The 11,801-nt window shown below is 46.0% G+C and overlaps 1 protein-coding gene across 1 annotated transcript in view; it reads left to right on the top strand.

Moving 5' to 3' along the window:
- Positions 1–1,967: 1,967 nt before the first annotated feature.
- RAD51B (RAD51 paralog B) overlaps positions 1,968–11,801 on the top strand; it is a 457,164-nt gene continuing 447,330 nt past the window's right edge. The window contains exon 1 of the mRNA XM_072864693.1: positions 1,968–2,055. Coding sequence (XP_072720794.1) covers positions 2,046–2,055 — 10 coding nt within the window. The 5' untranslated portion in view covers positions 1,968–2,045. The remainder of the gene's footprint in view (positions 2,056–11,801) is intronic.

Genomic DNA, 11,801 nt, shown 5'->3' with positions numbered 1-11,801 from the left:
CTCAGTGCTTTCTAAAGGGATGCTATTTCACAATAAATACATAAGCACTGCATCAGGCTGCCGTCCTCTGTAGCTGCCTAATTGGATATGGTATTTTAGAGGTGCTTCTTAGAACATCAGTCTTAGAATCTTAGAATTTTCCTGCTCAGCTCTGTTGAAATATATATAAAACAATTGGTTTTCTTTCATCTAGCTTGAGGTCACCAGGACACGCAGTGCTGTCCTAGCTTGCACAGCTCGGTTGCTGAGGTAGGGCTAGCTGTGCATTATTCTCCATTTCCCCTTTAAAATGCTCCATCTTTCTGATACTCCAGCTCTCGAAGTGAGATTGTGCAATCAGGTGACTCGGTGACAGGCTGGTTTGCTGCATTGTGGCATCCTCGGAGCAGCCACAGCGGTTTGTACACAGAGCTCCCTGGGCGAACGCTGACAGGAACGCCAGCCAGTAACCCAGGCACTCCTGGGTTACGCAGAGTTATGCAAAGCCGCGGCGTTTTTCAAGTGTGCAGCATCTGCTGGCCCTGCAGTTTGGGGGCTGAAGGAGCAGCCTCTCAAGGGAATACCTGCCTTTGAGAGAGTCACTGTGGCCAGACATCTTGAGACTCCTTTGTTATAATTGCCTCGGGGCCTGCACAGATCCGATGTTGCCTCATCATTGGGACCATTTATTATTGATATCATAAATGCTGAGTCATTAAACAGAGGTCATAAAAGCATCCTTATTCTGCTAAAAACATTAGCTCATCATTTCTGGTACTCCAGAAGGCAGGAGAGACCAGGAAACCTGGTGCCTGTGAGAAAGAAAATGTGGGCTGCATCCGAGGCCCGGGAAGACCAGAGAAGAGCCCGAAGTCGGTAGCTAATTAGGAAAGGCAGGGCGTTGCTTACAGACAGGCCTCTGGGCTCAGGATCAATTGCCATTTCTGAGTTTGTGTCACTTGAAGTTACCATTTTACCCCACAATACTTTGATTTCTCTCTCTGTAAAGGAACAAAACTAAAATCTCCCTCACTTCTGCCTGAAGACTGCAAGGCACTTCAGAGGCATTAGCTAGCTAATCCTCACTGCAGAGAGCTGCTGTTACCTCCATTTTTCAGAGGGAAGCCAGAGGTACAGAGGGGTCATTTGTTTGCTCGTGAACTCTGGTTCAGGATTGCAATCGCCTGATTTCTAATCCTAGAGAAAGGCTTTTTTTTCTGGTGTTCTCATACTGCCGAAGAGTTAATGTAGCGAGAGCAAGGCTTTTAATTTTTTTTACTACCTATGCTTTAATTTTCTTACTCCTCTTCCTCGGGCAATTTTCTGAACCTGAAAGGATCCTTCTGGGCGGAAAAACACTTCTTGTAGAGATTATGTTTCCCTATTTTAACAGTGAAGCTGCAGACAAATATTTCCTCTGATAGTTGTGTTTGATTTCCTGCACTGCAGGGACGTCCTGTCAGCGTCCAGATTCAACAACAGGTGCATGGGGGTTATATCCCTTAGCTGCTTGGGATTTTTATTTGTTTTTGTTACAGATTTCTTTAGAAGAGTAAATATGAAGAACCCGTACCGCGGGCTCACCAGCCAAGAAGCGTTGCCGCATCTTGTACCCAGCCAGAGCAAACGCTCCAGGCTTTTTGGGAGCTTTCGGAGCAGGGTGTTCCCGCCACGCACCTCAGCACACACCGACCCATTGCGGCAGGGTCCGGTGCTCCGGGGGAGGCACGTCCCCCCCGTTGGCTCCCCCCCGCCGGGTTTAGGCGCTCTGCCCCCCGCGGATCCCGGCAGGCCTCGGGGGGAACCACCCGGCCGGCCCCCCCGGCTGCCCCTCAGCGGGAGGGCGCGGGGCCGGCGCCCCGGGGGGAGGCTGGCGGGGGGCCGGGCCGCTGCCGCCGCCCCGTCGTTGGGGAGGCAGTGCGGGGCAGTAGGGAAAGAGTTAAGGGAAGGTGGCGGGGCAGGCCGGCTGTCGGAAGCGAGCATGTGCAGATTGCAACCGCATCCATACTACGGGCGAGTGTCACTGGCACAGTTCACCTCCCGCCGCCGACGGCCGCAGGGCACCCATGGACCTCGGTGAGGCGATGAGCCGCGGTGCGGCCGGGAGGGCGGGGGGGGCCGAGTCGCGGCACCGGCACCTGCCCGCGGCCCACCGCCCTCCCCACGCCCGCCCCGCCGGTAGGTGCGCGGCGCCCGCGGCGGCCTCCCCGCAGCCGAGCGGCGGCGGCGGCGGGGGATGCGCTGCTCGGGGCAGAAGGCGGGGGCCGGCGCCCCGCGCCGTTGGTTTCGCTTTCTGGCGGCTGGAGGGCCGTGCCGCCTCCGCCGGGCTGCGGCCGGGCTTCCCGCCGGGCGGGCGTCGCGCGGGGAAGCCGGGCGGGCGCCGGCCTGAGCGAGACAAAGGCGGGCGGCGGAGCGCCAGCCTGCCCGCCCGCGGGGGGCCCCGGGGCGGCGCGGCGGGGCCCGGGCGCGGGGTGTTGCCCCCTCCCGGGGAGCGGGGCCGCGCGGCGCGGCCTGAGGGAGCGGCGTCCCCCGGGGCGCCGCCCGCGCCGCGCCCCGCCGGCTGGGCCCCGCCGCCCCCGGCAGCCTCTCGGGGCGAGCGCCGGGGCGCGGGGGGTGTCGCGGGGGTTTTACTCGGGAGCCCCCGGGCCAGCTGGGAGGTGCTCGGGGCTCTGGGGGAGCAGGGTGGAAGCGTTGTTGGAATTGGAACTGCTTTTCACTGAAAAGTGCTCCTTTTTGGCAAAACCGAAGTGTTTTGATACATCTTTTTGTATTAATTTCAATAAAACTTTATTCCAGGAAAGGAGGAATAGATCTGAAGCAGCCCAGCATTTGCAGAGCAGAACTGGGAGGTGGGGGCTGGCTGTGGTCCTGTCAGTGACTTTTCTGCAACCTTGTGAATTACTCATGTGTGCAACGCTCGGAGGTCAGGGACCCGGATATTACGATCAGCTGAAAATGAGAGGTTCCCCCCCCCCTTTTTTTTTTAATTTAAATAAGGCTTAAGATGTTTGCTCTTGTTCCATTTTTGGTATGGAAAAATATTCAGAATAGCTGAATTTTGGCGAAATGGAAAATCTGATTCCTTCTGTCCCCCATCCTTTTGCACTAGGGTTTTGAAAATTGTCTCTAGGATGCTTAGGATCAGGGATGCTGGGAGGCTGACCTGTCCCTCTCATCTTGAGTTGGAGTGTTCCGCTGGGACTTCCTAGAGAGCGTTTGCCATTGCTGGTCCAGAGCTACTGGGGAAGTACAAACTTGTTAAGACTCCTAGTTGCATAGCAGAAGCAGTAAAACTCTGTCAGATGAAATATTTAGTATTGTTCTCTGACATCATTTATTTGACAGGTTTGTCCTGTTTCCCTCTTAATTCTGAGGAAAAAGCAGTCCCTGCAGGAGCTGAAATTTTTCACGGGCGAGGTGGTAACAGCTCCGTCACTGCCAGAGCTGTGTGCGCTGGGGATTTGCAAGAAGAACAGATTGCCCAAAGAGCTCTGTTCTGTGGTTTCCAGGAACGCAAATGCATTAATATATGTACAGCATCAGTTAGAGATGGGGCTAGCTACTGTTTGAGGGTAAATAGGAAGTTCTGAAAAGAAAAATTACCATTAAATTATTAGGAAACAGAAAAGGAAGACTTACTGACATGGAGTCATTAATGACTGTAGCCACTTTTGGCCAGCACTGAGGAAAACACTGTAGGAAGTCTCTAAGACACTCTGATGCCCATGGCACATCCTGAAGGTCCTTCCTGAATCCCAGCACCTAGTCCCAGTGAGAAGGTATGACCTCTTCCACACAGGGATGCCAGTTTTTCTGTGTGTGGTGACAACAGCTTGCTACTGTGGATAAATTAAGATTGTTCACTTAATTTGAAAGTAGGTATTTTCTCCCTGAGGAGCTTCGTGCATATGTCTACAAATTTCACAGTTCTGTGTTGAGGTTCCCACTGAAGAACATGGTTGTCCCCCTGTTTGTAGAAGGGGAAACTGAGGCACAGAAGGGTGCGTTTTCACAGGCAGATGTGAAATTGAAACACAAGAGTTAACTTCAAATCGTTTGGTTTAGCTAGTAGCTATAGCAGCTTCCTAAACAAAAGTGAGCAGAAGTGTTACAAGCAGCTTATTCAATGTCTGTGAAACATTTTGAGATCCTCTGATCACAGGCATATTGAAAAAGGAAGTAGTATCGTCTGGTGGAAGGGAAATGGAGGCGCAAGCAGGCGTTGAGGTAGTGCTGCTTGTGACTGCATAACATCTCCTTGCTGAGGCTCTGGCAGCACGTCTGTAGCCTTGGTCAGGCTTGCTGTTCCCACTCCACTGCGGGGTGACAGTGGAGGCAGGAAATGAACCACTTTGTCGGGAGAGTTCAAACGTTGGAATTCTTGTGGCAAGATCCCATAGCAGTTTACAGAAATGGTCAAGGGGGGCTAAAACAAGAGTTGTGGATAGCTTATTGACATGTGAGTTGAGAGTAACCTACATCTCTGCATACATATGGAAATGATACCTGATAGTGGAGACTCTGTGGTTTTGCTGACAGTGTCATAACGTGATGTGGTGCTGAGCAGTGAGAGGCAAATTTAACCTTGAAGGGAGATGCAGGTTCCTAACTTGGAGCATAAGACAGGAAGAGGTTTTTGGGTAAGGTGGTAGACTTGACAGTGTTTGGAGTCTTTGAATTGAGATATCTTTTTACAATCTATACTTTAATTCAGCATCTTGGAGAAGTCCTAAGGAGTGAAGATATAGGGATCCCTTTGGCCTTGTAATTTGTGGATCTACTTATTCCCACGCATCAAGAGCTCTGGAGAGGAGGAGTTTTGCAGTGTCCTAATGTGCTTGTAATACCTGTCCATTTGGTTAAGACAATGACTGTACTCAGCTCACATGCTTCGGGGCTGCCGGCAGTCACTGCATTGTGTCCAGGAAGGGTATTTCCTCTGATGGCGTAATTAGCCAGATGAATTTAGGTTTTGGCTTCCTCTGAAGCATTAGAAATGAGCCGCAACCAGGGACTGAGCATGCCAGGAAGGAGGAGGTCTGAGGGGAGTGGGGGAGAGGGAGAGGAGACTGTGTACTCTTTCCAGGGGAAAAAAAAGCATCTTTTTGCTGTCATCACGTGCTTTGATGGCACGTCTTGTTTGTATCCTCAGAATTGTACTTACCACAGAGTTGGGGGCCAGACTTTGTAGCTTTTCTCTTTCCTCTGCAGCATGGGGTCGGTCACTAAGGGTCATCTGTGTGAGACTCATTTGAACAGTCCTTTGCCAGTTTTGGAGTTGCAACGCTGGCTGTGGCATGATTTCTTGTGCTCTTTGTTCATGGTATGCAAATCTAATCTCCTTAGACTAAAGGACTTCTTGTCCTTATCCAAGTTACTGAGCTCTGTGCAAGAAACTGCATGAAATTTTAATAAACTGATATGCGGGAGGTTTGACGAGATTTTAGGCAAAGAGTCCTTTCCGTTCTTAAACTTTCTGACAGCAGGAGAGAAGTTTTTCCTTATGGAAGATGAAGGGAAAGTATCCTGAAAAAGCTCCTAAAAAAGAGAAGCCTAATATATTGAGGAGGCTTAAAGGGTAGTGGCATGAAGGAGACCTGCTTGTTCTGATGATGAAATCATAGAAGTAATGGGAAATCTTGTTGTTGCCAATTGTACCTTAGGATTCTTTGTTTCTGGATTGCCTTTAATAAATGCCATGTTTAAGAAAATGAAATTAAGTTGTTGTGTTGTTTTGTTTCTTTTTTCAGTCTCAGGCAGCCTGCTATTAGATGGTAAGGCAAGAGAGGTAACAACATGACTAATTAAAGGGCAGCAGTGCTTCATTCCCTAGGGCTAATTATTCTGTAGAAAATGGGTCAATTACTTAGAGAAATTGTTTGCCAGCAGGAGGTAGGAAAAGCCTCTGTTCCCACTCCTCACCTTCCTTTTGTGGGAAGCGCTGCCCACCTCTATAGGCAGTTGCAATAGCTTGGTAAGCTTTCAGATGCCAGAGCCACGTCCTGCAGATGGGGAAATGGCACCTGAGCAAACAGATATGTGGTCCTTTCTGTCCTGTATGTTCCTGTATAGCTGCAAATGAAGCAGTGTCCAGCAAAGGTGTTCCTGGGTTGGATCTGGAGTGAAAGACATGAAGTTGAACAATACAAGTGGGAGTTCTCTTTCAAAATAAAATCTGCCTGTTGTGAAAGGTGAAGTATGGTATTTTTCCTTAATTCCTCTGAAAGAAGGTTGATCATCTAGGTAGCTAATGTTTTCTGACATAAAAGATACTATCTGCTTGTGGCTTGCTTGGTATGGGTTTCTAAATGATCCCCTTTTACTTCTCAGATCTGCTTCCTGTATGTATTCTAGTATTCTCTGGTGACTTTATCGCCTGACCACGTTGCTTGCTCTTTGCTCTGCAGGCTCAGTACAGACTGAGTGGGGGAGCGGAGGGCTGGTTTGTCTTGTACGTCAGAAATAAACTGGTCTGCTTTTCACATTTCTGTGACGGTATGTGAGGCAGGAGTATCCAGATGTTTTCTGAGCTCCTAGGTAAGGTGGTTGTGCAGGCAACCAGAAAGAGTCCTAAAAGAAAGCCAGACCGGGCAAAGGCTTTGGCTCTGTAGGAACAGATTACCAACATCTGTGCCAACTAGGAACAACGTGCTCTTTCTGGTTAGTCAGAGTGCTACATTCCTGGTTGTAAATGATACACCCAATAATGTCTAGTGCAAGCTAGAGCCTATGCACCTCACAGTCCAGCTAAAACAAGTGTAAAAGACATGTATTTGCAGGTGCATGCTGCTCTTTAACGTGTCCTTGGAGGCTAAATAAAAGCTAGCCTGCTTTAGAGATTTGTTTGTAGGCATATCTGAATGAGAGTACCTATCGGTTACTAGTTCAGAGGTGTCTAATCATTATATAAAAAAGGGAAGCCTTTTAAGTTACTTTTTCATTTGTCCTGGATTTTTATTAGTGTCAGTGCACAAGAGTTTGCCACAACCTTATTTAAAAACTCCCCCACCCTCATAGGCTTCTGTCAAAGCTGGATTAGGCGACTGAAGGAATCTTCCCTACCACAAATGCATGCTGTCTTGCTTTCATTGCATAAGATCCAAGCATTAGTAGTTGTTAGATAAGTGTTGATAGCATAGAGTGGCGAAGCTGCTGTTTGACTCCTTCCTTGCTGGATCTTTGCTCTTAGGTGCACTGTATGTTGAAGGTAGCCTGTATGAAGGACTTAGGCGAAGCACCTTTCTGTCCTGTTCTCCTTGACGCTGCCGTGAGCATGAAGAGACGATGAAGTATTTCTGAAGCGGGAAGCTCTCTCTTTAGCATGGGTGGCTGTGGCATAGTGCTGTGTGTACTGCTAAGTGCCTTCTGGGGAGGGGGAGTCTGTTTTGTTTTGTGTTTTTTCACCCTGAAGTCAGTCAAACTCGTTCAGCTCCACCAGCCTAATCTGGGCTGAGAAATCTTGGCCAGGGCTGTGTCTATACAGAGCGCTAGGCAGAGTGGTTTCTTGCTGCTTACGACAGAGAGTGCCTGGTGATAGTGGTATATGTGACTGTTTCCTCTCCTGCTTGCCAACCTAGCAAAGTTGGGCTTGCTTATTCCATGGGGAACTCTTTGGCCCGTGTATTTTCTTTTGTATTTTGTGTCAGCGGAGGTTTATGGTAAGGATGTTTCCAGTAAGTTCTAGAGGAAGAGTTATTTCTTTTTGTGATTTCTGGTGTTTTCAAGATGTGTATATAGTTTCCCCTAGTGGCATGATAGATACCATGTGATTTGGTTTATTTTGATCCAGCAGTTCTTTCCAAGGCAGATCTTGCAATTAAGCTTTTAATTGGAAGTGGACTTGCACAAGAGCCGCAGGATGTAGAGCGCAGTTTATAAAAATGCTGTAATGTCTACCAGGAAGAGAGGAGCACTGTGAAGGTAATGTCATGATTCCTTAGCAATATAGAGCTTGGCTGTTGTTGCTTTTGGTTTTCCTTTGCTGGTTAATACTTTACCATGAAGACAAGATACTGAGTTTCCAAAACATCAGCTTCAGTCACTTCAGCTGACAGAGGCTAGTCAGCTGAATCGGGAGCGCCCCGGGCAGCTGAGCCATTCCCATTCTCAATGCAATGCAATGGAAGACTCAGGTGCATATATAAAGTAGGCAGTTTATTATACTATATTATATTATATTATATTATATTATATTATATTATATTGGCATATAACTTCTGGATGTGCAAAAAGTCAACCTCCAGAATCCAAGTCCTCCTGTCAGATAATTATATCCTTTTGGAAACAATGCCTCAGTTTGGTGCTTGTATTATGAGGTATTGCTGCTCACCATAAAGGCAACTGAATGCTTCATTCTTTCATAGATTAGCTAGAGTGTAATTAGTTTTTCAAAGATCAGATCAATAAGTAGAGAGTGTTGATTTCTAAAAATGTCATGTATGCATATGTTCTGATTCACCTCTGATTTTCATGGTACGAGCTCCAAGAGCTGCAATAACGCTTAGTGCTCCAATTTCAAGTTGGGGTGCTCTATCTTGTGTGTGGGGTGTGTGGAGGTTGTTTTTTTGTTTTATTTTTTCTTTTCCCAGCTACATATCAGACATAGAAGACAGGAAACTGTCACTTTCTGATGGGAGAAATGTAGTTTTTGTGGTTTGAGATCCTTGTCTGAGAAACAAGGACTGGGCAATGTCATGGCAATGATTAAAATTTGCTACACTTTGGACCAGAGCTTAGCAACATTTGGAGTACTAAAAAGCTGTAAGTGCTAACACCAGCACTTCCACTGTATCTTTCATCTGAGAATCTCTCTATTCTTAATGAATTTTCAGTGTGTCTCTGTGAGGCTGGTATTATTAGAGTCATTTTGCAGACAAGTAGATAAAATAAAATGCTTGTATAAGCACATTCAGCAAGCCAGAAAAAGGCAGGAATAAAATTCAGGAATACTAAAGTTTCAACCTGTTCTTGAGCTACTATCTTGTACTTTCTCTTTTGCCAGAAAAGAGACTAAAGGCGTTAATTTTGATAGCTTTTTTCTGCCCTTTTTTTTTTTTCATTGGGTTAGGCAGCATAAAAGTGAGACATTATTATGCAACATATCTAAGTGTACATGTGATACTTGAAAAAATGGTAATCAGATAAGTTGCTAGGCAACAGTACCCTGCCTTCAATTACTAAAAAGCCAGTGAGTTTGCTTTCATGATGTAACATGTGTTCTGTACTTCTTCATAAAGCAAGTGTAGGTGGAGTTTTCTAAGAGTTGCTCCTTTTTAACTCACCTCTTGCTTAACCTGCCATATTGCGAGGTCAGATTTGAGCCCAGTTTTAGAGAAAAGTATTCACAGAACCCGAAATCAACAGAAAAAATGTTAGATGAACTCTTAAAGATAATGAAGCGTATGTAAGTCTATATAAGTAAATAACCATTCCCTCCCATGGGTCTGTGGGTCTTTGATGGTTCAACAGCTTACGGGAAGTGGTCCGTAGTTCATCCTTGGGATCATGAAAAGTAAGAAAATAGGTGAGAGATTTATGTTAAAAGGTAGATGACAGGGATATGTAGCAAGTTGTGAGAAGTCTTAAAACACTCACAGTGGCCCATTGGCCCAAAAAATGTTGAGAGCCGTGGTAATGCATGAAAACCTGAATGTAAACCCAGCTGGTTTCATTCCTTAGTAGTAACAGAATGGAAGGAACTTAAGCAGGGATGAGTGTACACGGAGGAAAAAGTAAGTGAGAGTCTAATAATGTAAGACAGATCTAGCAGCACGAGGGAATTTGATTGTGTGTTTGTTTGAAACCTGAGTTTCATTTCTTTTTTCTTTTTTTTTAAAGACAGATTGCAGGATAACAACAACAAAAAATAAAGACTCTTGGCAGTTATTCTAAACGCATTTCTGCTTTGGCGATAAATAGCCACAGAAGCATTTGCACATACTGTAGTTGTGTGGGGGTGTGGGCATCTGCCCAAGCCTCTTCAGCTATTGGGTGGCGGAGTGGCTTTTAAAAGAAATCTGAAACTCTGGAGGTCTCCTGTGCTTCTCAAGGCTTTGCCAGAAGTTTTCAGTAGAGATAGGAGGCCCACCTGGAGGTTTCTGGGAAAGGATGCACCTAACCTTGGAAATCATTTGTTTTCCTCTGGTAACTGCAAGTTGTAGCTTTGCAGAGTTGTTTTTCCAATGATTTTGTTGTTGTTGTTCCGGAAGGGAGGCATTTAATTTCCAGGAGGTGGGGACTGTGTAGCAGCGCATGCCCTAGGTATCTCTCTGAGGTAATTCAGTCCTTTTGGGAAGGAAATTCAGCCAAACCTACCATGTTTTTTGCTCTGCGTACCAGTCTAGGTTCAGAGATGTTCAGATCGCAGCTGATCTGTGTGCAGGTTCAAAAGCCCTCACCGAAAGGCGTGTTGGGACTTCAGTTGAAAGTGAAATCTGCATCACTCTCCGTGTAAGTCCTGCCAGAGCAGGGTGGGTTTCTGAGAAGACAGATGCTCGCTTTCTATTTCTGAATTTGGCACTTTCTTCCCAGGAGAATCCCAGATAAGTCACAGAGCAGTGTTGTGACTTGGTTTCTCTGTTGGTAGGACAGTTTATCACTGGGTAGTTGCATGGACCTGAGCTTTCTTTTTTGGAGCACTTTGGAAATAATGAAGAAGTGTAAATACTAAAATAGACAGTTGAAAGAAAGCACAAGTGACTGCTTCCCAGTCAGGAATTTGCTTTCCTTTTTTGTTTGCTTGTTCTTTGTATTCTCATTTGATGAGCACTACTGCTAAATTATGCTAATATGCAGTCCCCAACCTGCTGACACCAGGAATGTTGGTGTCTGTGTCAGAGGAACAGTGAGAGCACGGGCAAGTGCTGTTTTGGGAAGCCTGAGTCTGGCCTAGTAGTAGATTTTCGATTTTAACTATTTCTGTATATGCAATTGAATGGTCACACCACTGTTGTTTTTTTGTTTGTTTGTTTTTTCCCTACTACAAATATTACATGCTTTTAATCATTAGTATTTCAACACAGAAAGTTCATTTATATACAAAAGAAAAAACAAATCCTCTTTTCTGAACAGCTTAAGCAATGTATTGATCACGTGAGCTTTAAGGTCGAACCTTTATCTTCAGCTCTACCTCTCTGCTCGTGTGTGTTACGACATAGTCTTTGCTAATGAAGAGTGTCTTCAACGATTATTTTCTTTCAAGTGTAGATACATGTGTAACTAAAGGTATGGCTTCTCCAGCACTTTGAGTTCACAGAAGTGAAGTTTTTTGTGAAAAAGGAACTTCTTCCTGCTGGGCGGTGGCCTGTGAGCCAGATCTGAGAGGTGATACAGCTGAGAACTAACAGGCATTAGGGTAGCATGGGGGCAGCGTTCAAATGGCTGATGAGTTCCTTGGTCTGGGTCCTGGTGAAGCCCCATGGGTGGCCTGAATGCCGGTGCCAGGGAAGGGGCTGAATTGAGTGGGACTTTGTTGTCCTGAAGTTAGGTTGGCTTGAAGCCTTTTGTAACGTTCATATTGCCGCATTGAAGGAGTTGGGAGTGTGTTGCAGTTGCTTATTTTGTATGATTTTGTTCCTCACTCTTTTAGAAATCAAATAATAGACAAATAGACCTGACTATGTAAAAAGCGTTCTCAGTATTCTTGTGATTCTAGGGAAATGCTTTTTAAAATTTTGTTTGCATGTGTCCAACAAATAGTTCAGTAGAAGCCTATATCCAACCGTGACAAAATGTGTATAATGAAAATAGAATATGTGCAAATAATTTTTAGGAACATCAACTTTAGAACAATTTATACCAGAGCTAGCTAACAACTAAGTTAT

The sequence above is a fragment of the Ciconia boyciana genome, chromosome 6 (assembly GCF_034638445.1).
Source record: "Ciconia boyciana chromosome 6, ASM3463844v1, whole genome shotgun sequence".
NCBI lineage: Eukaryota > Metazoa > Chordata > Aves > Ciconiiformes > Ciconiidae > Ciconia > Ciconia boyciana.
The sequence above is the reverse complement of the archived record's forward strand: the minus strand, read 5'-3'. Positions and strand labels throughout refer to the sequence as shown.